We start from the raw sequence: 27,346 nt of genomic DNA, 5'->3' as shown, positions 1-27,346 counted from the left end.
TCTTATCCTAGCACCGGCCTGATCCTTCATTTTAAAAGTATGTAGGCCTATCCAGATGAAAAACAAAACAGTAGGCTACACACACACACAGGTCTCAAAGGCATTAGAGCTATGGACCAGAGATGTCTATGTTATGTATGTATACATCACTCACACACACACACACACGCACACAATCTATTTAAAAAATATGTGTCTGTCATTGTATTCTTTTTTTCCATAGTGCATTATTGCATGTTGACATGGAACGTTTGAGAAATAAAATGCAAGCCACATAAGTAAGCCTACTCCATATTTGCTAATAAAGTTAAAAAGCAGCATTCCACATTCATACATATTTAAACAGGCCGCAGTGAAATGTACAGCACTGGCCCCTCCCACCAAGATATTATTAAATAGGTCGCAGTAAAACCTACTCCTCCTCCCAGTTCATCTCTCTCGACCGAACACGAACAGTCAGCAAGACGTTATCGCAGTCTTGCGAAAGCGAACTAAAGGTATATAATAATCTGTTTCTGCTTTCTGACACGTATGTTGTGATGCATTTCAACTGCTCATAGTTGCTCTCTGTATTGTGTTTAATGGTTGGGTTTCCGTGTATTCTGTAAACAACAATATAGCATATTTAACCTGCTTTGTTGAGGCAAAACGAAAGCTTACGAAAGCGCGTTGTTTTCGGCTACCGTGACTTTTGTTTATTTAGCGATTGACCTTGAACTTTTTTTTTAATTAAAAAAACAACAACCCCATCGACGTCTTTGAACTGTCATGTTGGAGAAAGCGCTGTGTTGTTGCGTCTTGGAACAAGGGGGACAAAAAAAATCTCTGTACTAGCCAAGATGGCGCACATTAACGGGACAAAGGAACCTGCAAAGGAATAACGGCATCGTGGTGTAAAATGGCGCACTGTCCTGTGGTACTGGATGAGATCATGATAGCACAGCTAATACTAATAGCCTAAATCCCCGCCAGGGCCCCAGGGCAGGCAGCGGGCCTGGCGAGGACCACGAGTTTCCCATGTTCGCGATGTGTATTTTTTATATATACATAAATAAATACATATATTTACTTAAACGGACTTTAAACATCACAAAGTTACCATTTATATTAAGTCTGGTAGGTTCCGTTACTCCGTGACCTAGATGATGGTCTCGCGGTGTTTTATAATGTAATGCCACGGTTGCTCAACGACAACGGGGATTTGATCGGCTTATGTAATTTGTAAAGCACACTTCGCACGACGGAAGGGGTTGATGCAAAAACCTGACGCTTATAAATATATTTTTGTTATCTTTAGACAAAACATGTCGGACGAGGGTAAGCTGTTCATCGGTGGGCTGAGCTTCGACACCACCGAGGACTCGTTGGCGGGAGCCTTCTCCAAATACGGAAACATTGCCAAAGGTAAACTACTTGCAAACCATATGAGAAATTACAAATTAATTCACATTCATGATTTTATTTATCTTAAGTGTATTTTGTTTATTTTGTGTCTTACAGTTGATGTAATCCGAGACAAAGAGACAGGTAGGTCTCGGGGATTCGGCTTTGTGAAGTATGACAGTGCCGATGATGCAAAGGATGCATTGGAAGGAATGAATGGAAAGGTGAGTTGATGTCATGATATATTGTCACAGATGGCTTGATGGAAGCCATTTTGTAAGGCACATGGTGGCCTGGTGGCGCAACGCGGTACTGCACCAAATAAAACACAATTGACAATGGCTAACTGTGATAATGTATTATCATTTCAGAGTCTGGATGGCAGGACGATCCGTGTCGATGAGGCTGGAAAGGGAAATGGACGTTCCGGAGGTGGCGGCGGTGGTGGTGGTTTCAGAGGCTCAAGGGGAGGTGGAGGATATGGAGGTGGCGGCGGATTTGGTGGTGGTGGAAGAGGTAGAGGTGGGTTTTTTACCCGAACTTCTTAAATTAGGCTTTCCCATCTATGGCACTTTTATTTTTGATCGATGGCATGTCAAATGTATTCTCTCTCTCCTCTCGTATTTGTGTAGGTGGTGGAGGATACGGAGGTGACAGGAGCTACGGGGATAGGAGCTACAGCAGCGGCGGTGGCGGTGGAGACAGAGGTTACGGTGGCGGCGGAGACAGGAGCTATGGCGGAGGAGACAGAAGTTACGGCAGTGGCGGCGGCGGCGGATACAGGAGCGGCGGCGGTGGAAGCGGTGGCTACTCCTCCGGCGGTGGCTACAGGGACAATAGGTAAGGGGAAGCCTTAAATTTAGGAATAATCAGTGAATTGAGCCCCTGTGTACAGTGCGTTCATCCCGCATGGTTTTAATGGTTGTGTCTTTACTGTTAGGGGTCATGGTGGTAATGGGGATCGTTCATCGGGAGGATCCTACAGGGACGGATATGACAGCTATGGTAAGCATATGTAATGTGTGCCTCTGTTTAAGTAGTGTCAATGCTGCTCAGGTCCGCCTTATTCCGAACCTCTCCATGGGCCAATTCTTGAACCGGGTTGTTGCAACTACACCTGACATCCCTATTTTGGGCATGCCATTATAGGTGAAAAGTTTATGGTAGCAGATCTACATTAAGTTAACAGCAGTTCAAAATGATCCATGTTGTGAGTGTGTGAAACGGCGAACATCTGACTATTGGGCTTAAATGGTTAAATAGTGTGGAGCTGACTTGGTAGTCTCAATCCAAATGATGCTAGCGTCCGAACGTTTATAGTAGCAGATCTATAAGTTCACAGCATTTCAAAATGATCCGTGTTGTGAGCGTGTAAAACGGTGAACATTTGACTATTGGGCTTAAATGGTTAGTGTGAAGCTGTCTTCGTAGTCTCAATCCAAATAATGCTGGCGCCTGACTATTAAAAAAAATAAACTCCAATCAGCACTCCCTTCAATTAACAGCCTTCTGCAAAAGGATGTTCTTTTTTATATGTATATTTTGGGATGAGTAGGATGTCAAAACTCTTGAACTTGCCTGAACTTCAGTGTCTTTACCTGTGTGCCCACTTCTTGTCCTCAGCTGCAAACGACTAAAAATCTCCCTGAATTCAAGATCATCCCTTGGCTGGCTGTATTTAAAAGATGCGCTCCTCAAGAAAAATGTCCTCGTGTTACTGTTACTCTGATTTTTTGAAAACTTATGTTTTAGTTGCTCAAGCATCTTTAAATGTAGCCATGAACCTTTGCTCTTCAAATGACCATGTTTAAACAAGTTAGTTTTAAGATGCTATCCTTGAGTTTGCATCTTTTATTAAAGGCATTTAGATAACTTTATTTGATTACGTTGATGGGAATACCTGAGTTGATAGGGGCTTTAAATTGCAGGTTGGTGAATATCACATTTAAAAGATGGTAGTTTTTGGTCAGCCACCATCTTAGCATGCTTAGCCCTGTTCTTGACCAGTACTGTTGATGCGTTGACCTGATTACTATAGGGGGGGTTCCTCTTTAAGTTTGCTGACCTTGTTTTTCTTTTTTTAATTGTCTGATCTACCTCCCTGCTAAGTTTTAAACTGAGCAAGAATGAGAGATCTGTTCAGAAAGGATTTTCTGGATTTTATACCACATTCCTTGGTGTTCCTCTAGGCAGCAGATCCTGAGCATTAAGTTATTTTTTTAATACTTGGAGAAGCTTAGGGTCCTGTAAATGTTCCTTTCCCAAAAAAAGTGAATTCCTTTCAGACAGGTGAACCATACGAGGTGGTCGGCTGTTGATGAAGTTGCAAATTGCAGCATGCTACAGTCAGCCAAGGTATATTTGCTCTGCTCAACGTCTGCATTTTTTAAAATGTGCTGTAATGGACTTAAACTTGTGATCAACGTCAAATGTAACTACTACTCCCCAATATTATAATATCCCAACTGGGAACAATTTTGTACTTTATGTTCTTTGTATTATCAACGTTGGATTTTTTTTTTTTGTCAAATTGACTTCATGGAGCCTATTAAACAATTTGTTGGAAAATAATGCTGATTCTTGTGCCTTTCGAAAGTACCTCCTATGGAGGTACTTTGCTGATTTACAGTCAGCTCAAAACATCTATTAAGCTGCTAGAGACCTGTCGCTTGAAACTAAAATGGAAATTAAAAGTTTGAGGAGAACCTGTAACTATACATATAGAGGACTTGTATCCTATAGTTGTGCCATCTTAGAAGATGGTAGTCTGGAGTTTGTAAAAAATATTGTAGGGGTGTGGATTAGCTTTAAAATAGAATGACAAAGGGCTTGAGTAAATATGTATAGATGTGTAAGGGTTGTTATAAATTAGAATAATCAAGGTGATTTGGACGTTAACCCAAACGGCACATGCACTGGCTGTGTTTTGACAGGTCGAAACAAGGGGATGCTTTCAATTGCACCTCTATGGGTGGGTAAATTAACCTGCCCCCAAGTGGTGCATGGTAATGGTGGGAAAACATGAGCTGGGTGTTGGTTATGTAATGCTGCATTGCGTTCAAGAGGTACTACTTCAAAAACCTACAAGTCCTTGGAGAGAGTGTGGTGTTGCGCCTACCAACAAGTGCTCGTCAGAGATGAAAGCTGCTCTCTTGCCTAGTTCATTTGTGGAGAAACAGTAGGCCAGTTCACTTGAGGTAACAAAAACTCTTTTGCTCTCCTGCTCACATCCTTCAAACTGAGTTCTCATGTTTCCATGAATAACCTTCAGAGTTGGCTATATTAGTCCTGCTTCAAATGTGGTCACATTGAAAACATGCCTTGGCCTTTCCTCATTTGTGATACTCGTCTATTGGGAAACTGAACATCCAGCCTCTGGTGCTCAACTTCTCTGAATCCACCAAGCATTGAACCTTCAGCCAATGATAGTCCTGTCCACTAATGTCCACTTTTAATGTCCACTTTGCATTCGATTCTCATTTGCTCTACAAAACTGTCCTAAAGCACTCTGAATTGACCCGTTAGGCCTCTATAATATTTTCAGTGTTGTCCTTTATTCAGTTGTATTTGTATTTATTTTATTTTTTTGTATTTTTTTTTTTTTGTATACATTTTATTTTTACCGTTGCATGTTTTACTAGTCTGTTTTAAGTGGAAATGAGTATCTAATTTGTCTTTTCCTTTTTTTTGTTCAGGATAACCTGATTGTGGATGGTTAACCTGGGCATCCCGTACCGGAAATGACTGGCCTCGGTTGGCAGTGACCGCTTCAGATAAAAACTCCCAGGTAAGTACTTTATGTCCTTGTGGCTTTTGAATGATTGTGACTCAGTTGCCTTACATAGAGACATACCAAGCTGATCCATTCAATTCAAAGGAGCATGAGAAAACGTATTGTCAAAGCAATCTCTGGGTTACTTGAGGAGGGGGTTCCAAATTGACCATTATAGGTCTGTAACTCAGGCTGTACAAATGGACCCTCACTGGTCTATTTGTTTCCATTTGTACACTGCCAGAGTTATGGTGATCCTTGAAATGAAAACATTTGAGATACCCTGGTCTTGTAATTGCATCAACGTCGAGATCCTAAATGCCACGTTTGTCCATCGGGTCTTGTCGGCCTATGCTGCGCCCAGCCCGTGGAATTAAAGTCTTGTGTCCCTGGAGATTGTGTCAAGGAAGCTTTGAGAAGGAAATAAAATTACTGGGCCCATGACACTTTCATGGGAGCCAAACTCACACCGGAAGTTCAATGAATACATGGCAGTGAATGCAGCCGGCTGGACCAGCTCATAACAAACATTAATTTGTAACAATTGAGACCTTTGTCATATAATCGGTTCAGGAATATAAACGAAGACCTATCACAGGTTGTTTTGTAATCACTTGCTTTTTGATGTGCACAGTATATAATTTTATCTGAGGATCTAAACGGCAGCAGGAATCGTTTCTGGCTTGGAGGTATCGCGATATTTGGCTGCCAGACAGGAAACGGTGGGAAGTCTCGCGATACTTGGTACGTTCAGAAAGGTACTTTGTGAAATTACAGTGTACACATCGAAAAGCAACACAGCAGACAATAATGGGTTATATGTCTTCTGTTTTCCAGAAGCGATTACTTTACAAAAGGGCTGTAATTCAGAAAAAGCGTTCATAGGCTGGTCACTGAGCTCTCATTGACTCCAGTGAAGCATTCTGCCAAACTTCCGGGTGTAGTTTGGCTCCCATGAAAGTGTCATGGCGCAGCCCAGTCACGTGACCATGTCCTTTCCTTTTCAAAGCTTCCTTGGATTGTCAGGATATGTATGAGGCCTGGTTCCTCTGCACAATTGTCCTAAAGTCGGCTCTTCGGTGCTACTGAGAATTTCTGACGAGCCGAAATCATTTCGGCACTACAGCGGTAAAATAAGAGTATGAATCGGCCCTAGCAATAGGACACGTGTAAATACAACCCTAAAGGTCCTTGCAGACTAGATGCGTTTTTCGGAAAACCGGTGAAAAAATGCTGCTAAAAATCCAAAAACACAGCAGTGTGCAGGGACCATAATGGTCTGGAATATTTCATAAAACAAAGGCTAATGCCTTAATTTGTGATTTAGTCAACCGGTTACTGGCTGTACCAGCAATAAAAATAAAACATGATAATTTTACATATTGTGCTATTTAACAGAGTACTTGTGGGCAGGGCATGTTGGTATGGGTAGCATGAATCGCAATTTTCCAAAACTATTTAAATTGAATTAGCTGGGGAGCCAAGTCACTCAAAAGTTGGACCTGTGATGTCATGACATACTTTTTGAGTGGTGCAAAGGAACAGCAATGTCTGTGTTATGTGTGTGACTATGAGTACCAGTAGGGGCAAAAGTGGTGCTGTTGTGCCAGAAACGGAGAGAGAGATAGTGCTGCACTGTTGCCTGCTAATGAGAGACAGAGCGGGGGGGGGATTGCACCACTCGGTTCACACGGGTGATTTTTATTTGTTTTTAGCCCCTCCTATATGCAGGTTTAATGTTTGTTTTTAGTTAAACAAACATTAAAAACACCATTGACAAGAAAATGTACGTCATCTTGTCCCGAACACAAACATTAAATGCCAATAACAATAATGGTAAGGTAAAAATGTCCAAATTTCATCATGCTTCAAGTAGCATGTGACATCTCAAACTAGGGCGTTTTCATGATTCTGAATCCATTCCAAGCATTAGTTTTGCACGAAAAACACTCCTTGGCCTAAAGACGGCCATAGCTGTCATCACAAATGTGATGAGGTCAGCCCATTTGGTCACATTTTGGTCAAGTGGCTATGGCCGAATTTTAGGTGTTTTTCATGCTAAACTAATGCTTGGAATGGATTCAGAATCATGAAAAAAAAAACCTAGTTTGACATGTCACATGCTAATTAAAGTATGATGAAATTTGGAAAATGTTGTCTATGGTGTGGTATACAATAATGGCCTTTTTTGCCATGTTTCCGGCAGAGCAGACCTAAGTGAATAGAAAAAAGTATGTCATGACATCACAGGTTAACATTTTAATGGCCCCAGACGGACCCTAATAGGACAGATTATTGATATCAAAATCGATCGCATCTCTCCACAGGCTGGGATGCGATGACGTCCCACTGTTGCGCAACATCGAATGGTGTGCAACAGTGGGACATCGAAAATGTTCCCCCCCTGTTTAGCCGACGACACTGAAAATCTTAAAACGTTAACTCTTGATCTAAATCATTCCGTCCAATTCTAAGCAAAGATCATGTGTTAGACGGCCCACCGCAGTCCAGTCGCTAGTCGCGGTAGATTTAATCATACCTCCCGTTGTTGTCGATCGCTTCTACAGTGTTTTGGCTACATCTAGCTGCTCCAGCCACATCCGGGATAACATCCGGTCCGTCGGTAAAAGTGTTCCGCTGCTATAAATCGCTAGGCGCACTGATTTTAATGGATTAAATAACCCCGGGCAATCAAGGTGTTCTTTATTCCTTGAGCTTTTGTGTCTTTTTTCCCAAATGTGTTTAAAGGTAATAGTTTATGTACTGTAGTTCTGTCTGAGGTCCACTCAGTACAGTACACCAATAATGGTTAGAAGTCCTTAACGGTGGTTCTTTGTGTTGATTCTACCAGGTTCAGCATGGCAGCTGTCTGCAGTGGCTACATGTGGGATCAGAAAGAGATGATCATCTGCGAGGGCTGGTCCAAACAGACCTTTGTGGAGCATTACAGACTGACAACATGGACAATGGATATTGACAATACCATTGTACTACATTTAAACATTTTCCACTGGTACCATACTAATGAAAATGTATTGCTTTACTGGAACCGACACTGGAAGTACCAGATGTACCGGTATTACTGGATATGGAATAAAGCTACAAAAACAATCTGGTATCTTGATGTATTCAGTGTGTAGTTAATGTGACAGTGTCTGTTTTTAGAAATGTATTCTAATAAGCAACGGCATCAGTTTTTTTCCCCCCTCAGCTAAAGTGCTTGTGTGTAGGCTGTTTGGCAATATGGCCTATTTTTACATCATGGATTTTCTAACAATGCCTGCCTCAATGTTTGATTGGCTGACCCTGACCTAATTTAAATTGGACACACTCCACGTTCCTGACGTCAGCGCCCCTCCACCTCACAGAAGTATATTCATATGACCAGCAGGTGACCACAAAATGAAACCATCCGCTGATTCTCACAAACTCATTCTGGATCTGACTGCAGTTATACCCCAGCAGAAATGGGTGGGAGGACCTTGTCTCCAATATAATCTCTTCATAGGAATTTCTGAATATAATCTTTTCATTTCTCAAATTGAAATTTTTATGTTGGCAAAAGCTTTTCTGTAAAAGCTGGGATCTGGAAATGGCAGGGGTAGGTTAAAAAAAATAAGAATGGCCTAGTGCTACATAATAGTTCTCTATCCGCCTGCTTCTGCATCCGCTACTTTTCTCAGTTTGTCTCCTGTTGGGTGTTGAAGAGGGAACACTTCTCTCGATAGTTTAATTTACTACATAGTCTAGTTATTGAATACTGGATCAGGCCAACAAAATCCGTGGGGGGAACCTTGTAGCCTGATGTACTTGGAAATGTAATCTGTATAAATGGAAAGACCGATTACACTACAGTAGGCAGGCTACAATGCATCAGTAATAGTCAAGTTTGACTTCTAAATATTTTATTGCACTATCCAGAAGTTGAATCAAATTTATAAAAAAATCTGGCTCATTAAACAAGAATATTGTACTATTAAATATCCAATGTCATGTCAAAGTGTTTGGCATCCTGTGAGTTAGTGGTTGTACTGAGTTCTCTACCAGTACAGCCTCAAACTATCACCTATTTTTAATCAATATAGAATGAAAACGGTACAACCCCACTTCATAAATGAAAAGAATGAAGGACATTCATTTACATGAAGAAATCGTATGCTGAAATAATGGAGATGCAAGGTTTCGTCCCAACAGGCCTGCTCTAATTTTTGAGAATGTGCCTGTAAGCCCAAAATAGATAGCTTAGATAGAAATAGCTTAGTGTGGTTAACATTAACTTTGACTCAATGTAAAAATAAAAAACACCGGTGTCGATTTGTTCAGACACATGACGTAAATTCTCCTTTCATTGTCGATGGCAAATGTGACACGAGTTAGGACAAAAGGCTATATATACACTGTAGGAGGGGCTAGCGCTCCTCAACAAAGACAGGTAAATCAGGATATGGTACAGGGAAAAAACGAACTTTAATATAGAACATTTACAAGCAAGATAGAGCCTAGGCTCATGTCCACATGGTATTGGATGCGGTAGACACGTCCAGATGTCCCGTCCAAGCAGTACTACACGTACCACCGGAACCCGAAGCGCGTGTGCAAAAGCTCTTCACGGGGCTTGAGGTTGTACAGCTCCTGTGAGAGGGGTGGCACCCAGCGGTCAGTGTGGAAGACATTCTCCCCAACCTGAAGGACAGACAAGATAACACAAGACTTTTCATAATCAAGTTTCTAAGTGTCCAATAATTATAATTACACTCAACAAGCATAATCCATCGATCCACAGCCTCACCATCAGACCTCTGATCAAAGTTACGCACCTTTGCGTCAAACTATTGTGACACTGCATTCCTTTAAAGTCCTGCCATGCCCTTCATTAATCATGTACACAAGTAAAGTATCTGTATTGACTCATGCCTTTTTCCATTCCTCATTCTCTCAACAGTACCTGCTCACTTTAATGGAAACCAACTATTGAAGCTGCGTTGACAAACAAAACTAGTTTAGCTGGTAGAACGTTGTTGTCTTCTGTCCACAAGTAACACTCCTCTGAAAAGCCATCTGTCTATATACTCTAATAACCTTATATTATGAAGTATAATACACCTTTGCAGCTAAGTGGCAATGTAAGATGGAAGCACTGTCTGTACTCTCATAAGACCCAATTATTGAAATCCCAAATACGGAATATACTTCGACTGCCAGTATACAGTGGATAACTTCCCAATCTTCAGGTTTTCTAAAGTATAGCTAAGCACTTTAAACCTGACATCCCAATTTTGGGCATGTCATTATAGGCTATAAAGGAGACAATTGCGGATTTACAAGCTCACAACATGCTGTGATGTGTGTTGTGAGCTTAAGTTGTAGATAGTCTTTTATTTTTTGGATAAGTGGCTTGTTTTAAAATACGTAGTGCAGTGGAATAGAGTAGACACTATCGCATATCAAGACTCCATTAGTACTGTAGATTCTACATTTAGGGCTAAGCCTATGTGTTTCTAGTAATATTGATCACTTGTTTTGCATGTCAGTGGCAAAAATAAAATATTGATGGGAATATCAATATTTCCATCACAAGCTGGCATGGTGATTGGTGATCACCAATCAATCACCAAAATCTGCTTCACACTTGGGGGGGTTCCAAGTTTTTAATTTCAAGGACCACCATAACTCGGTGTACAGATGGAACCAATGGACCTATAAGGGTCAATTTGGTTCCATTCTAGTGTACACTCTCAGAGTTATAGACTTATAACTTACTTTACATAGCTAGCTTACATTGCGATCGTTTTAGTTTATATGATATATGATCCAAAAAGCGTTCATATTTTGCGGGAGAGACGGGTGAGGAGCAGAAATGAAGCACCAGTATATCGATCCGTTCAACACCACGGAGAGTCATTCTTTCCGCCGCACTAACGGCTAAGTCAATGGTAAGCTAACAATTGCCTAGAGTGTAGCATACGGTAGCCGAAAGGCAAACTGACAAATAAAAAAAAAGGAAAAAATTCAGAATAATCTTATCTCGCCCCGTATCATTGAGGATGCGCTAGGACGTCCTCACACGTCAGATGTACGCGTCGATTGGGACCCCTAGGACGTGTGGCGACGTCCTATGTACGGAAACGGTTAAGGAAAACAGAATCGTAAAATCATAAAGGATCCCCAGACCCAATTTCAGGGCACGGCGCACTTCTCTCTTGTAGTGGAAAGGCGACTACATCCGGGGAACAAACCCTGAGGAAAAACAGCCTTTTTACCTTCCAGCCCGGGATGTCCTTCATGATAATGGCCTCTTCCTCTAGATTCTCCTTCAGCATTCGTAATGTGCTGGTGAGAAAAAGTTTAAATTCCAGAGTCATTTAACCACTTTAAACCTGGTGTCCCTATTTGAGCATGTCTTCTGCTCAACTTTTGTTTTGAGGGGTGCTATCCCCTCCTAATGCGAGCTTTCCGGCTTTGCGTAAACACAAACATTGGCTTGTGATTGTCTGATCACCCCATAGCGATGATTTGATTGGCTGAGCAAAGTACATATTGAAGATAAAAGTGAGGGAAGAAAATTGAGGATGCAAATTGTGATTGGCCAGAATGAGATGTATGTATGATATAAGAGTGCCCTCCACTTCACACGGTTGTGATTTCTGACCTACAAGTTCAGACTTGATGTTTCATTCATGCGACACCATATAATATATGGCTTGTGATTAAATGTAGTGTAAAGTTAAAACAAAACGTTTGTTCGTTTTTTTTGGTCAAAATGAGTTTGTTCAGTAACAGGGGTCTGCCCGGGAGGTTGTCAATTTCATCCAGGAGAGAGTACCGATTTAGTTTCAATTTAATATGTTTGTATAAAATTGGGACCCTTACTAAACAGCCAGAGAGACCCCCCATTACTGAACAAACACTCAGCAATTACAGCTATCAGAACATGGAATTGTATACAACACTTACTTTATATTACTGCACCTTCTAAAATATGAGTGATACCACAACATTTAGAATAGGGAGCGTGTGTGTGTGTGTGTGTACACAAATGTATGCATTCACCTTCGATCGTATTCTGCTTGCAGCAAGGGCATTAGAGCTACCCTGGCCTCCAACTCCTCAATAAGAAACCTCCTACAATGTGCATACGACATGGGACACTGTCAGCTTAGTTGTGAATATTACATCATGACATTTGGAATATTATTAACCATGTTGTGAACCCTATCATCCCTAGGAAAATAGCCGATTTACAAGCTCACCTTGCTTCATGAGTTTGTAGATTGGATATTTTCGGCAAAGATATTTGGTGTAGCCCATGGGAATTTGGTGTAAATGCAAGTAAGGCCCATACACGACTATCGTTAAAACAGTTTTTTCAGTGCGCTCATCTCACCTCCTCTCTCTGTTCCATTTAAACAGCCTCCAGTAGCCAAACAGCATAAATCCAATTCCAATACCAAACATGCTGTAGCCTGCAAAGGAAATAACATTAACAAAGGCACCACTACTAGGATCATTTCTGTGCCTGGAATCCGAACTTGCATTCTCTGCTCCTAGTTGCATTTTCAAGCTGATCCATGCTTTTCTATGGCAGGAAGATCATCAAAACAGACCTCTTTATGTTTTGACAGCCTATGTTGTGAAGTCATCTTTTATACTTCTTCAAACATGCTATCATATTTTAATGCCATTTAATTTGTGTCACCGGCACCGCTACTAGTACTTATTCCGTTTCTATTCTCTTGAGTTTACAATACATGATGTGTCTTGATGTGTGCTGTGAGACAATTCAAAATATCCCTCGGGATATCAAAATATGGTGATTGGTGAAAGCTGATTGCAAATGTCAAATTCACGCTTGTCGCCCACTTATACAGACCAAAACCCAACCCTAATGAGGCTCATTGTCCATCGGGAACATTTGATTTCAGTGACAGGGTGAATCCTAGCTCCGTTTGTAACCTCTATAGTACGCTGCTGCCGAAGCTAGGTGAGTCCCTGTAGTGCAGTCAGTGCTGCTGAATATAAACAGACTGCAGTGCTAACATGAATCTCAATCTGTCACATAAACAGGCGACACAAAGCCACTTAAACGCAGCCAAACGTATGTCCGACAGTAGCCTAAGATTTAGACTCGTAGATGTATTTATCGATTCTGACAAGATTGAAAATGTCAGAATCGATACATCTACTAAATCTTCGGCTATGTTTAGCTCTGGTCCATAGCCTTGCTCTTGCTGCCGTTGCGACGGCATTAGAGCTATGGACCAGAGCTAGGCTATGTCAGACAGTAAGACAATACTCCATGCAGTGAACACATACACACCACCTTTATAACAGTTTATAACTGAATCAGAGAGCGACAAGTGGTAATATCTTGTGTGTTAGCTAGCGCTAGCCGTTTAGCATCTGATGTGCCTGTGTCAGTGTCACACTGACCCCGGTAGACAGTGACACATGCTTGTTTTCACATTATGATCTCCCTCAAATAAAGCGTTACATATTGTAGTTTAGTACCAGATAGTCCTCGTTTGGGCAGGTTCCTCTTATAGTCGATAGGACCATAACCTCCCGGAGGAGGCATGTCCTGCTTCACCTTGGACGCCGCCATTTTCCTCCTGGCTCTCTCCTGCGGTGTTGCCAGATGTGTGAGAGAAATAAGCAACCAGGTATATGAAAACAATCCCAAAAGAAGCAGAAAAACAGAAATCTAGACTGACTAGTCATTTTGGAATAAGTTTTAACAACATAAATATTGTTCTCTGGCACAAAATATGTTCAGATGGGGGGGGTCCTTGACTCCTTACATCAATCTGGGGTCCTTGCCATGAAGGAACCATGGTTTATCATCTGATAAACCATCAGGTGGGTTTCTAAACAATATTACGAAATAAGTTAAAATAAGCAGCTACACTTTAGACCCCCTTTAGAAAAAAACGCAACTACTATTATTTTTATTTGTAAGCAAAAATATTTACGAAAAAACAAGTCCAAAGTCGCTTATAATAAGCAGACGTGGCAACACTAGTCTCTTGCCCTCCTTCCAAAACACAGATGCGACCTGAGGTCACATGTACACCCTGACCCCAAACCTGATTGATTGATTGATTGATTGATTGAAGAATTTATTAAGTTTTGGAGAATTACAGTACATTTCAAGCACAACTCAATACAAGACTGTTAACTGTGGACGACACCATAAAGCATTACACTTGTTTACAATAGGGTCCACCATGTTCAATTCATCATAACATTTAGAGACGTACAAATATACACTACTATATAGCCAAAAACAGGAAATCATCATAGAGGTAGACAGGTAAAAAGGGGAAAAAAACATATAGGCCTACAGTGAGGGGAAAAAGGGGTGGGTGGGGATTCAGATTTTACGGGCCAGTTTCGAATTGCAGTGAGGCCTGACCAGTTTGTTTTGGGAAGTCTGGAGCCTTGTTTTAAGAGCTTTTGAGGTGCTGTGGTACCAACAGGTGCATGCATAGTCGAAGAAACCCTGTACGAGGGCTCCTGTTAGGGTCTTCAAGGTGTTTTTGTTGACCAGTGAGGAGATCCTGTATATAGGAATCTTGTTCTTTGGTTGACTTTTTTTTAGGTAGGTCATTTCATCTTTTCGTGTGATAATATTGTCACCCACTCTAACCAAGAAGCCATCTGCCTTGCTGAGATTATTATTTGGTCCAAATAGAATGGATCATTCAGTTTTTCCCAAGTGTAAAGTTCAGAGCTGAGGGCCTTTTCAACCTGCAGTTTGTTCCTGTTCGAGACCAGCAGTGCTGAGTCATTTCAGTTCACCTCCACCGTCTGTTCTCTCCCCTTACCTCCAGTAATCTCCAAACTTTTTGGTTGATGTCCCACTTACTTTATACCTTGATTGATTTGCTCCTGCTGTGTGTGTGTGTGTGTGTGTGTGTGTGTGTGTGTGTGTGTGTGTGTGTGTGTGTGTGCTAATCACCTTTAGTTTATGTCAGCTGTATGTCTGCTAATTACCATTAGTTATGTCAGCTGTGTGTCTGGGCTGGGGCAGTCGGCAACATAGATATCTATGGTCGGCAATGCATTCAGTTGAATTTCGATGGAGTCATTATTAGTCAACAGTTTGTATCGAGAGAGACGAGCACATTTGCATTTGTAGTGTGTGGAGCGGATACGGCCCTTCTGTGGGCATGGGCGGGGCTCTAGACTAGACCGGATCTGATCTGAGCAGCGTCCGTTGTTTCCGTATCCGCTCCGGGTTGTTGTTACGTCGTCGTCGTCGTCGTCGTGGTGGTTGTTTGCGTCGTTTCGTTTTTGTTTTTTTTACTGCGTCGTCTTGTTGTGTTTGTTGTTGTCTCGTCGTCTCGTCAGCCTGTTGTTTTTCAAAATGGCGGCAAGCGCGGAAGCTCCCGAGTCATGGTACCTGGCCCTGCTGGGCTTCGCCGAGCACTTTCGCACGTCCAGTCCGCCCAAAATCCGCCTGTGCGTCCATTGTCTGAAGGCCGTGTTCCAGTTCAAGCCCCCGCAGCGGGTGGAGGCCCGCACCCACCTCCAGCTGGGCTCGGTTCTGTACCACCACACCAAGAACACCGAGCTGGCCCGCAGTCACCTGGAGAAAGCGGTGAGAGAGACCGACAAAAACACACAACATTATAACTACACAATGTGTTAACTTTTGTTTTGTCCTAATTCTGCATTACGTATCTATCTATTCGTTTAATTTCAAGGACCACCCACCATAACTCTTGAGTGTACTACAGATGGAACCAGATGTACCCGCAAGGGTCCGATTTGAATAACACTACAATGTGTAAACAAAGTAACAAACACACGAACTAATATAAGATATAAGGACATAATTCACAAATCACAATGTGTTAGTTTTGTGCTCATTCTGCATGATCTATAAGTGGTTTTAGATTTCAAGTTGATTGGAATGGTGTTGTTGGTGTTGTCTTTACTTTTTCTTTCTCTTCTTCCCAGTGGTTCATCTCTCAACAAGTATCCTTTTGTCCCTGTGCACCATAGTGCAGTGATTCCCAACCTTTGAATATGTCTGCTATTTTCGACTAATGTTAGTTACCCACATTTTGTTTGGCTGAATGTCCACCTATTTGTGACATTTCCAGGGAGGCAGGGGTTAATTGTGGTTAACTATGATATTGTAGCCTTGGCCAGGAGGCAAACCCGGGTCCTATGGATCCATCCGATTGGCACGTACATTACCAGTCAGTCGGCTAAAGAGCCAGGCTCGATAACGCAGCACCGTATAGCCTACAATATCACAAAGTCTCATTCACCGAAAGATCCCCTGGAAGCCGACGAAGGACCCCTTAGGGCCCTGAACCCCAACGCTGAGAGCCGTTGCTATAAATAATGTTCACTGTTCGGTAGAATTGTATTAACGTTAAGTAACATGTTACTACTAGTGTTTAAAAAGTTGATTAATTCTTTAACCAATAATATCAGATTGCTCAATTTGAAGATGTCAAATTTGAAGCGGCAAGTCTTCTGTCGGAACTCTATTGCCAGCAGGTAGGTGATGTAGTTCAAGTAGCCCGCTGCTACTATACTGTTACAGTGGGGCGGCAGTGGCTCAGGGGCAGAGTGTCCCGTAGAGCGGCCGGATGGGAACAACAAGGTTCCCAGTTCGACCCCGGGCTCCCCCAGAGTTAGTGTCGGAAGTGTCCTTGAGCAACACTCTGAACCCCTAATTGCTCCCGATGTGCAGGTTGGTGCCTTGCATGGTTTCCACTGCCATCGCTGTGTGAATGTGTGTGTGGATGGTTGAATATGGTTAATATGGTTGTGGTTAATCAAGCGTTGCCTTACTTACACTGTATATATTATTGCAGCATTGTAATGATGTGCCATAGTTAAACTTTCTTTTTGATTCATTTGAAGAATTTGGTGGACTCCGCAAAACCCCTGTTGCGGAAAGCCATTCAGATTTCCCAACAAACTCCCTACTGGCACTGCAGACTTCTATTCCAACTGGCGGTAAGATAACCCGACATTATGGCAGAAACCGACTCCTAGATCTCTCTATTCCAGATTCCTGTGGCCACTGGATTTACAGCATGGTTAACGTATGTGATGTCTCTCTCTCTCTCTCTCTCTCAGCAACTACACACACTGGAGAAAGATTTGGTGTCAGCATGTGATCTTCTGGGCGTGGGAGCAGAGTATGCAAGGGTTGTGGGTTCAGAATACACAAGGTAAAAGGTTTTTACATATCAATAAGATATTTATTTTTCTTCGTAGCTTGTTAAAAGTCCATTACTGTAGTCATTACTGTAGTTAAGGGCGTGTTTGTGTGTCTTTCTTCCTTTTCTACAGAGCCCTGTTCTTACTAAGTAAAGGAATGGTGAGCTTAAATCATTTCCCACTTTTTGAAGTATCATGATGCACATTGCTATGTTGTATCACATTATAGTATCACATCCCTCAACCTAGTATTGTTTACATAACATGTCGCCCTGAGGTCTACTCTGAAGTAAGAATGAAAGTAACCTGTGAAGTTTTATGAACAAAGCTGCTTCATAAGGTCATTGCTGAATGCTGACATAAGTTAGAGTTTTGCTGGGAGACAAATAATTGTATAAATCAACATAAAATTATCTTAATGACTTTCACTTTCCTTGTATGTATTGTGATCTAAATAATCTTCACCAATATGGTGTTGTTGGTGTATGTATCTAACACATTTGCAAAATATATACAATATATATCCTTCCACCAATATGGTGTTGTTGGTGTATGTATCTTAACACATTTGCAAAATATATGCATTATATATCCTTCAAGTTGGCATTTCCTGGTTTTACAAAGACAAGATGCTAGTGTAGTGAACATTCAGAAGATGTGACGTTTCATTGTACAGTGGCATGTGCACTGAATGTGAGCTCAATTGACATTTCCAAGCAGAAAAGTTAAAATAATCCTTTGCCCTGACTGCGTCCTAGGGATGATGTATGTTCGTCCCAAATACACATTTTTTTATTCCCCCAAAGCCTAGTACTGTACTCATTAAGTCTGATTTATACTTCAGTGTCACGCAACAATTTAGACATTTATCCAGAGCGACTTATCCTGTGCGAGATTAGAGTCAATAAACAAGATAAATAGTCATAAGTAGAGTGCAGCCGATTAACCAGTTTAGCCGATTTACAAGCTCACGCCACATTGTGACCTTGTAAATCTGCTATTTCCAAGATGACACCCTTTGTACCACAGAGCATAACTCGGGCATTAGACACCTCCTTGTAAGAACATTAAATACCACGTATTTACAATCATATAACGTGAGATCAAACACAAAAAACGACAACATTTCTTTGTGCGTGTGCCCGTCCTGGATTCCATGTGGGGTAGTGACATTGTCCCTGTATCTGTGGCACTGCAGTTGCTGCTGATGGAGAGGAAGCTGAGTGAAGTGAACCCTCTGCTGACGCTGTGTGGGACCATTGTGGACAACTGGCAGGGAAACCCCATCCAGAAGGAGTCCCTCAGGGTGTTCTTCATGGTGCTGCAGGTCACACATTACCTGGATGCAGGACAGGTACGACAACAGTGGACCGTGTAGTGTCTATCTAGTGTTTTACTTCAAGGACTTCCAGTTTGATACGCATTAAGTGTCATCAATCAGTACCTCCTTTTACTACAACATGTTGCTTAGAAAAGGAGAAAACTATCTATCGTTGCTGTCGGGCAGAAACCTCATATCTCCTTATTTTACATTTGGGGGGGGGGGAATGAATGCCCTACTTTGCCATACAACAGTGTCGTACAAAAGTATAATATCTTTGCTACTTTGGAATTTGAATCCTTGAAGTAGCTGTTTTGGACATCCACCTGATGCTATGAATGAACGATAACCCACCTTTTTGAAGAATATATCATTACAAATACGAAAAGGAGTGAAATTAGAGCATCCTGAGCACATTTACTTAGTTTAAACTGTCCACTTTTTTTTTCTCCATTACTTTTTCATACTTTATACTCGCGTACCCCCTGTAGTACCTCTGCCTGTACCCCTAGGGGTACACGACACATAGCCCCATTTTAGAAGAGAACCACAATCCTATATTATCCTGTGCTATACATGGTGTTATTAGTTTGTCACTGTACTCATATTTTAAATGTGAACATGCTGATCAGGTGAAGAGCGTGAAGCCGTGTCTGAAACAGCTTCAACAGTGCATCCAGACCATCTCTACTCTCCATGATGATGAGATCTTACCCAGCAATCCAGCAGACCTCTTCCATTGGCTGCCTAAGGAGCACATGTGTGTGCTTGTGTACCTGGTAAGATGAGTGTTCATACAATTAAAGTTAAACACTTCATATAATGTAAAAGAAAAAAGACTGGCTGGAGTTACTTCTATTTTGTAGTGAAGCATAGTGTTGAAGGAAAACCTAGTTCTTAATCGAGCCACACGACAAAGGCACAGACACAACTTTGTATTCTGGCATTCCAATGATGTCATATTGAAGTCGTCAGTCCACATTCGAGTAATATAAGGCTTCAGCTCCATTGACTTCCGATATTAAATTAAACTATTTAATGAAGTATAAAACATAAGTTAGTCCACTGGCAGTGTGCACAAGAAAGTTGGCGCTAATCCGTCCGTCCATCCGACCGCCTAGCCTCAGAGTAATTAAAAAATACTGAATCCATCTATTGACCTAAAATTAATAATGTAGCTTGTATTTCGCCCCACCCCCACCCAGGTGACGGTCATGCACTCCATGCAGGCGGGCTACTTGGAGAAGGCTCAGAAGTACACAGACAAAGCACTCATGCAGCTGGAGAAGCTGAAAAGTGAGTGTTGTTCGCAGAGCCCGACTTTGGTCCGATGCGGATAATGGCCAATGGCCAATATACGGGACAGACCAATTATAACATGTGGCCGCTCTCATAGCCTGTGTGTTCCCTATCCGTATCAGTGACTTTGTATTGACCCAGGTGTGACCCATTTTGTTTTGTTGAAGTGCTGGACAACAGTCCCATTCTGTCCACTCTGCAAGTCATCCTCCTGGAGCACATCATCATGTGCCGGCTGGTCACCGGACACAAGGCTACTGCCTTACAGGAGGTGGGTAACACTATGATACATGCTGTGTGCTACTGACCAACTGATGCCATCTGCTAGTCTACTTTTGTGGTTGTTTTTAACAATCATTTTCAATAATTATAGAGCTTTATCTGGTTTAAATATGTAGGATTAATACATGTTCTCTGATTATGATGATTACTCTGTATTCAGATTTCCCAAGTGTGCCAGCTTTGCCAGCAGTCTCCCAGGCTGTTCACCAACCACGCTGCGCAGCTTCACACACTACTGGCAAGTATAGTCCTCCATCCCAACACACACACACACACACACACACACACACACACACACACACACACACACACACACACACACACACACAGGTACCGGTGTAATCAGATCCAACATTGAGGAACCGGAACCACATTTGGAAATGTTTCCAGAACCGGTTAATCACACTGTCAGAGCTGGTATGTGGACATCTGCTACGCAATTACAATAACGGACAAAGTCAGAGAGAGGAGGATGAGGCTGGCACTGCTTCAGGCACCCAGAACTTGAGGCAAGTAAATTGACCCTATGGGAGCCAACCCAGGGCAAAGCCAGGAGGGGAAAGAAGCGTACCACCTATGTAGACGTGGTGCGGCGCGACAGCTTGGCTGACAACACTGCTGAGCTCAAGAACCTGATGTTGGATAGGAAATTGTGGAGGGCAGTGGTCCAGGAATCCCGAGTTGGTGTTTGCTAGACCTCACTCTCGCAGCAACTAATAACTCTTGACACTGTACAAATGGACCCGTAAGGGTCAGAGTTACAGACCGGTAAGGGTCTATTTGAAACCCCCTATCGTTAAAATCCTAAAGGATCCCAACCCTGGCCTACACACCCACACAGACAGTAATAGTAATAATAATAATAATAATAAACTTTATTTGTATAGCACCTTTCATACATAAATGCAGCTCAAAGTGCTTCACAGGGCAGGACACAAAAATAGAATACAATAAAACAGTCAAGTAGTTAAAATGATAGAACAATGGCAAAGAACAAAATAAAAGTATAAAAACATAGAGAAAAAATAAATAAAAACACAACATGCAGCAAATCAGTCAGGACAGAGTAGGAACGCAGATATTAAAACTCAACTAAAAGCAAGAGTGAAGAGGTGAGTCTTGAGAAGTCAGTCATTGATGTGTGTCCATTCCTCTGTTCATTCTCAGGGTCTGTACTGCATCTCAGTGAACTGCATGGACAACGCAGAGGCTCAGTTCACCGCTGCACTACAAGTAAGTCCATTACAATGAACAACATTATTGGCCGTGTCCACATAGGACGTCTTTTGAGCTGGCAGCGGCAGCCTTCCATGTTTTTCTACGGTAAAGACGCACTTGAGTACCGGTATGCTAGCGAGACGTCTATGTGTGATCGCACCCTTAGGATGAACACTTTTCGTCACACGACAGAATACTGTGACTCCATGTTTCTCTCTCTCTCTCACAGCTGACAACTCACCAGGAGCTGTGGACGTTCATCGTCACGAACCTGGCCACCGTCTACATCCGAGAAGGCAACAGACACCAAGAGGTCAGACTGAGAGACACGTCAGTTGCTCCACCATGTGAAGGAGTAGGCCTTATTATTTAGACTTCAGTACTAACTACTAAGTGTATTTTCTACCACACAGCTCTATAGTCTTCTTGAGAGGATCAATCCCGACCACAACTTCCCTGTTAGGTAGGTAACTTTACCACCTATATAATCTCCATAGAAATTCCTTCTTTTGTTTTGTTTATTTTTATATTTTAATAAATTCATGTTACTTCCAGCTCTCACTGTCTGCGAGCCGCAGCGTTCTACATCAGAGGGCTCCTGTCGTTCTTCCAAGGACGTTACAACGAAGCCAAGTAAGTGTTCTGAACATTTCTACTGACAGATTTGACCACAGGTGTCCCTATTTTGGGCATGTTGTTATAGGCAAAAAATGAAAACAATTTCCAAAATAGCAAATCTACAAGCTGAACACAATATCAAACTTTATAAAATGTGTAAGCACCCAAAGATGCTTTAAATGATGCAGGGGAGGAGACATTATCAATGTCTAAATTGACCTTGCAGGAGGTTCCTGAGGGAGACCCTGAAGATGTCGAATGCAGAGGATTTAAATAGGCTGACCGCCTGCTCGCTTGTCCTGCTGGGACATATATTCTTTGTCCTTGGAAACCACAGGGTAAGGATAAGAAATCCTCCTCCTCCACATTGGACCATGTAGCAGAAAAGCTGTATCTCTCTGGTACGAACGATGATCTTGACCGGACCGTGTTCTGAATTGATTGTTTCCTCCCAGGAAAGCAGCAACATGGTGGTACCTGCCATGCAGCTTGCCAGCAAGATCCCTGACATGTCCGTCCAGCTCTGGTCCTCCGCGCTCCTCAAAGGTATTCATGACAGCAACACCTTGGTCCAATCATGATTTTGGAGACTTTAAGACCGCCAATTGCCTGTGTTTTGACCATTATTTCATCAAAGTGGAACACATTCTAATCAATCTGATGAAGTTGTATTAGTTTCTAAAGCTTATTTGAAAATAAGCAAATCATATTAATACAACCACACAAAGAACATTTTGATATGATTTTGCTCTACTGGATAGTTCTAGTAAATATTCAAACAGAATAAATGGAAAAATAAGCAATGTTATTTTGTTATACTTAAAAGTCGGTATGCAATATTTTATGAAGCAACTGCTACCTTTAATTTTTCCAGATGTCACTTTCGTCATGCGATTCGTTGCTCGACATTTCAAGCATAAATCGGCCTTAACTCATAGCAACTGGCAAAGACTGGGTTACTCAATATGGCATTAAACCCATAAAACCCTAATGGTTTGTGATATTTCATAACAATGGTTAAAGCTGAGGCTTTAACCTCTGATTTCTTGACAGCAGTAAACATATTCCTAAAACATCCTAATTTTACACATTGTGCTAATTGTTTAGGAAACAGCGCTAGTGTGTGGGGGGGGGGGGGGGGTACTTTCACACATCGCAGATTAGTCATCATTTATTTAACTCACGACCATGATCACATGGTTTGGAGCACAGATTCATAAAAGTATACAATACATTACACGATATACATAGACATATCAGAAGGCTTTCCCTATTTGAACAGTGGAAGAACATTTTTCAGAAAAGCACCCAATTTATAGATTACTTTTTGTTTTTCAGATTTTAGTAATGCAATTAATTTAAACATAGAAGGGTGGGCAAAAAAATAAATTGGCAGGTATTTTTGCCTGAAATTCATAATGCTAGTATTCTTACATTCCAAAAAAACATGGTACTCATCTCCAATTCTGACTTCATTACATAGGTTACAAATCATCTGACATGGCCAGTACACTTTGCTTTAATCCGCAAGATCCTCACTTCTAATGCTGTTGAACTCCCTGCAGATCTGAACAAGACATGTGGGAACACCATAGACGCCCACGAGGCCGCCCAGATGCACCAGAACTTCTCCCAGCAGCTCCTACAGGACCACATGGCTGCCTGCAGCCTGCCTGAACACAACCTCGTCAGCGTAAGGCAGCGCTCCTCATCGCAACCGCTCAACATAATCCAATCAAGCCACTTTCAACCTGGCCAAATCAAGTCCCTATTTTGGGCATCTCATTATAGGCGGACATTTCTACATTTTGTTTGCAAAAATGGACGATCTACAAGCTCACAGTGTGTTGTGCCATGCGTTGTGAGCTTGTATATCTACAAGCTGTCCTACTTTAAATCACTTTAGTTGGGTGAGGCACAATCGGATAGTATTCTCCCAAATCATACAAACCTGCTTTATCACACAAACATAATCCCCCCCGCTTTTTAACTAGTCTATTTTCCTAATAAAGTTGTTTTTATTCTGTTTATGTAAAAGCGACTGAGTACCTAGAAAAGTGCTATATAAACTCTAAACGGTATGTATTATTATTATAACCCCTGAGGTAGAGAGGCCACTTGGGAATTGAAAGGTTCTCATTTTGATCCCGTGTTACTGTCGATGTGTCTTTGAGTAAGTCACTGAACTGCTACTGATTGGTGCCTTTTATGGTTTACCAACTTTACTCCCATCCCACCCATCGGTGTGTGAATGGGTGGATATAATGCACATTGTATAGCGCTTTGGATAAAGGTGCTATAAACCATGTTACCATTTATTTATTTATGTTTTGCTGTCTGTGTGTCTTTTGCAGTGGACAGACGGCCTTCCTCCGGTGCAGTTCCAGGCCCAGAATGGACCCAACACCAGCCTGGCCAGCCTGCTTTGAGAGCAGAGCCGGCACTGAAAGAGACAGGACAAGAATGACAGAGATTGAGAGAGGGAATGGAGAAAAACAAAAAAGGAAGATGATTCTTCTTGGAGGATGCTAGAGTATAATGACCAGGTTGACGGTAAACAAGATTGTGTGTGTGTGCGTGTGTGCCTGCGTGTGCGTTGTGCACAGCCAGTGGAAGCCTCCACTAACTTCCTGCAGCAGCAACCAGATGTATGAGTTGACGGTGGTTTTGTGTCATCCCTCCCCTAAGTTTAATTTCCTCCCATCCTAGTTCAGCACCAAGTGTACCCCTACACTGGACTGAAAAGGAAAATATATGTGTACTGTATATTTACCACTTTCAGCCTGGCATCCCTATTTTGGGCATGTCGGAGGCAAAATATTTGTATTTTTTTGTAAGAAAAAGAAAAGACATTTGTAGATCTAAAAGCACACAACGTGCTATTTTGGCCATATACAATTAAATAGCAGATATGCAAGCTCACAGCGATGCTTTGTCTGCTAAGTCGGCTATTATGGGAAAATGTAATCATTTCAATGGGGACTAAGTGGTTATGGCTGACTACTCTATGCTGTACTTCTCTCAGACCCTTTTTCCACCGGTTGGGAACTGGTTCAGTTCAGAACCAGTTTTTAGTCCCTGAGCCAGACCTCCAAAATTGGAACGTTAATTATGGGGCAAAACCATACCTATATTAAATGGTCAATATAAGTAAATTAATATATGATAACCCTTCCAAAGTAGTAGCTTTTTAATATTTTCTATTTTTTGCATATTTTCCTACAAAATGCCTATTTTGCATAATTAAATGTACAATTTCAGAAAATGTGTAATACAAAAATCATTGTCTTCGTGTAAGTAATCAACTGGGGAAGTTTCATGGTGATAACTATTAATTACATTTTTACCTATTCACCTATAGGCCTACTGTCGGTGCAAATTACAAAATGTGTGATAAATATGAAAAGGCTACTCCTGTGGAAGGGTTATCATATTCATTTACTTATATTGATCCTATAGACAATTTTATATAGGTATGGTTTTTCCCACTCAATTCATAATTAATGTTCCAATTTTGGAGGTCTGGCTCATGGACTAAGAACTGGTTCTGAACCGGTGGAAAAGGGGCCTCAGAGTATTATGGCTTTCGCTAAGCATTGCTCGGGACACTTTGCCAACTTTAAGACAAAAGTATGAAAGTACAAAAACGTGAAGACTTGGATTACATTGTTGAATTAGCATTGATGTCCAAAAGCACTGGTCACAGTGACTGAGGGAATGACATTACAGCCTGCCCATTAACCACTTAAACCCTCTATACTTAGTGCAACAGACCTGGGTTGTAACAGTACTTGTTACACCTTTTCCCCTCTTCACCAAATCTCTTGCCAAAAATAAGCTGATCTACAGGGAGCTTGTAGTATTCCTATTTTTGGCGAAGAGATTTGATGTAGATTGAAGTAGAAGAAATTGGTCCATGTAAATGTGGCCAACTCGGGTCCCGTTTACTAAGTCTAGAGAGTCTATGAAGTGATTAAATCCATCACCACATCAAGTCTCAAGCATAAGAGTGGATTTATTGCCCCCCGACATCATTTTTATATATAAATGCAGACACTCGCTTGCTTAACATCAAATCATTGTTATCAACCATAACTTTTAAATTTTATTTTTTCCGTAAAAGCATCGTTATTTGTCACCTGTGAATATGTTTGACTTCCATGTTCTTCCTGCATCCGACCCTTTTGACCGTATTAATTTCCAGTGTGCTTTAGTGAATATATGCTGTGTACATTTCCTTTTATTTGGATTCTTCCAGTGAACTAGAAACCACTATTTCTGCTAAATAGGATGATTGAATGTTTGCACATATCTTGTTTCATATGATGAAACCCCTATATTTAAATATGTTGTCACTGTTAATATTAACTATTTTGGCTTTCCATACTCCCTCTGGCAATAGGCAATTAACATGAGTCAGAGAAAATAAGTGACTTATTCCAACCAGGTGGGAGTGCTATAGAGCTGTATTTGAACTTATTTTTTCTGGTAGTCTGATATCCATAAACAGTTAAGTTAAAAACAGTGAGAGAACCTTCCTAAGCAGCACATTTATTACATATTTTTAAGGTTTATTTCCCATTAATACTCCGGCAGAAACTTTGTTTTATAAGGCTGTCGCAGAAAATGGAGACCTTTAGATTTCCTAGTTATTTTAGCCGGTTATTTTATTGATTTGTGTGTATTAAAACCGAATGCAATGTGTTTATTATCAAGGTATTTAATATTTTAACTGCCTTTACATCCAATGCATCATTTTTTTAAATAAAATTTCAAAATAAATGACAATTGTTATTTATGAAGTATAGTTTTACGTACCAGTACTCAAAGGTAAAGTGTAATCAGGTGGACCATCTATAACAGGGGTTTTCAACTGATTGTGAACGAGGGACGACCACCCTGACTTAGAATCAACCTGGGGACCACTGTTATGTTGGGTGGGGATATGGGCTAAGATTAGTGCTTTTGTAACACTTATGCATCCCATTTGTATCCCACTGTTTCTCAACTAATGGTCCATAGACTACTAATAATAATAAGGATTCAACCAGACAATCTGGTGCACTTCCCCCTCTTGAGATTTTAACTCCCTTTTTCTGTTGAATTTCTTGACCTCCGACTTGTCCGTAAATGACTATATGGATGGTCATTCAGTTCACTTTCTCAATTAGTGGAAAGACAATTTAAATAATCAACAAATCCTACATTACTAAATGCATGGTCAGGGACCACATGCAATACCTTCACGGACTACCAGTGTTCCACGG

General features: G+C 41.4%; 3 protein-coding genes across 9 annotated transcripts; 2 read left to right on the top strand and 1 right to left on the bottom strand.

The window, feature by feature from the left end:
- Positions 1 to 378: 378 nt before the first annotated feature.
- On the top strand, positions 379 to 8,273 carry LOC306942972 (uncharacterized protein). Of its 7 annotated transcripts, XR_013792359.1 has the most exons (8): positions 379 to 497; positions 1,298 to 1,404; positions 1,501 to 1,607; positions 1,755 to 1,905; positions 2,016 to 2,223; positions 2,324 to 2,388; positions 5,079 to 5,170; positions 8,007 to 8,273. XR_013792359.1 is itself a non-coding variant. In XM_079529174.1 (7 exons), exons 2-7 carry the CDS (start codon positions 1,305 to 1,307, stop codon positions 3,018 to 3,020), a joined length of 639 nt encoding a protein of 212 aa, XP_079385300.1. In that variant the 5' UTR covers positions 379 to 497; positions 1,298 to 1,304; the 3' UTR covers positions 3,021 to 3,954. The 7 variants fall into 7 exon arrangements, 3 of the variants coding, with proteins under 3 accessions (XP_079385300.1, XP_079385301.1, XP_079385299.1); XR_013792360.1 differs by lacking the exon at positions 8,007 to 8,273 and having other exon boundaries at positions 2,320 to 2,388; positions 5,079 to 5,130; XR_013792361.1 differs by lacking the exons at positions 5,079 to 5,170; positions 8,007 to 8,273 and adding an exon at positions 3,669 to 3,954 and having other exon boundaries at positions 2,320 to 2,388.
- Positions 8,274 to 9,598: 1,325 nt separating this feature from the next.
- LOC306942938 (NADH dehydrogenase [ubiquinone] 1 alpha subcomplex subunit 13-like) lies at positions 9,599 to 13,775 on the bottom strand. Its single transcript, XM_079529130.1, has 5 exons — positions 13,664 to 13,775; positions 12,540 to 12,618; positions 12,206 to 12,277; positions 11,416 to 11,485; positions 9,599 to 9,838 (listed from the first exon to the last, which is right to left on the bottom strand). The coding sequence occupies exons 1-5, from the start codon at positions 13,755 to 13,757 to the stop codon at positions 9,719 to 9,721; spliced, it is 435 nt and encodes a 144-aa protein (XP_079385256.1). The 5' UTR covers positions 13,758 to 13,775; the 3' UTR covers positions 9,599 to 9,718.
- A 1,469-nt stretch (positions 13,776 to 15,244) lies between these two features.
- On the top strand, positions 15,245 to 26,861 carry mau2 (MAU2 sister chromatid cohesion factor). Its single transcript, XM_079529129.1, has 19 exons — positions 15,245 to 15,755; positions 16,118 to 16,135; positions 16,604 to 16,669; positions 17,039 to 17,134; positions 17,258 to 17,352; positions 17,474 to 17,501; positions 18,540 to 18,695; positions 19,295 to 19,441; positions 19,868 to 19,958; positions 20,129 to 20,232; positions 20,404 to 20,481; positions 21,411 to 21,476; positions 21,691 to 21,774; positions 21,875 to 21,924; positions 22,017 to 22,094; positions 22,306 to 22,417; positions 22,535 to 22,625; positions 23,645 to 23,772; positions 24,434 to 26,861. Exons 1-19 carry the CDS (start codon positions 15,522 to 15,524, stop codon positions 24,506 to 24,508), a joined length of 1,797 nt encoding a protein of 598 aa, XP_079385255.1. The 5' UTR covers positions 15,245 to 15,521; the 3' UTR covers positions 24,509 to 26,861.
- Positions 26,862 to 27,346: the final 485 nt, after the last annotated feature.

This window comes from Electrona antarctica (assembly GCF_951216825.1).
Source record: "Electrona antarctica genome assembly, chromosome: 19".
NCBI classification, from domain to species: Eukaryota; Metazoa; Chordata; class Actinopteri; order Myctophiformes; family Myctophidae; genus Electrona; species Electrona antarctica.
Note: the sequence above shows the minus strand (reverse complement) of the source record. Positions and strands in the feature narration are given on the sequence as shown.

What these genes read in the sequence shown, in the direction of transcription:
- LOC306942972 (XM_079529173.1), top strand. Translation starts at nt 1,305, where the DNA reads ATGTCGGACGAGGGTAAGCTGTTCATCGGTGGGCTGAGCTTCGACACC. An exon ending in ATACGGAAACATTGCCAAAG is followed by an intron (nt 1,405 to 1,500) that starts GTAAACTACTTG and finishes TGTGTCTTACAG; the next exon opens with TTGATGTAATCCGAGACAAA. An exon ending in TGGTGGTGGAAGAGGTAGAG is followed by an intron (nt 1,906 to 2,015) that starts GTGGGTTTTTTA and finishes GTATTTGTGTAG; the next exon opens with GTGGTGGAGGATACGGAGGT.
- LOC306942938 (XM_079529130.1), bottom strand. Translation starts at nt 13,757, where the DNA reads ATGGCGGCGTCCAAGGTGAAGCAGGACATGCCTCCTCCGGGAGGTTAT. An exon ending in AAATGGAACAGAGAGAGGAG is followed by an intron (nt 12,278 to 12,539) that starts GTGAGATGAGCG and finishes TGCACATTGTAG; the next exon opens with GAGGTTTCTTATTGAGGAGT. An exon ending in CAAGCAGAATACGATCGAAG is followed by an intron (nt 11,486 to 12,205) that starts GTGAATGCATAC and finishes TTTTCTCACCAG; the next exon opens with CACATTACGAATGCTGAAGG.
- mau2 (XM_079529129.1), top strand. Translation starts at nt 15,522, where the DNA reads ATGGCGGCAAGCGCGGAAGCTCCCGAGTCATGGTACCTGGCCCTGCTG. An exon ending in TGTGTGTGCTTGTGTACCTG is followed by an intron (nt 19,442 to 19,867) that starts GTAAGATGAGTG and finishes ACCCCCACCCAG; the next exon opens with GTGACGGTCATGCACTCCAT. An exon ending in AAGGCAACAGACACCAAGAG is followed by an intron (nt 21,775 to 21,874) that starts GTCAGACTGAGA and finishes TCTACCACACAG; the next exon opens with CTCTATAGTCTTCTTGAGAG.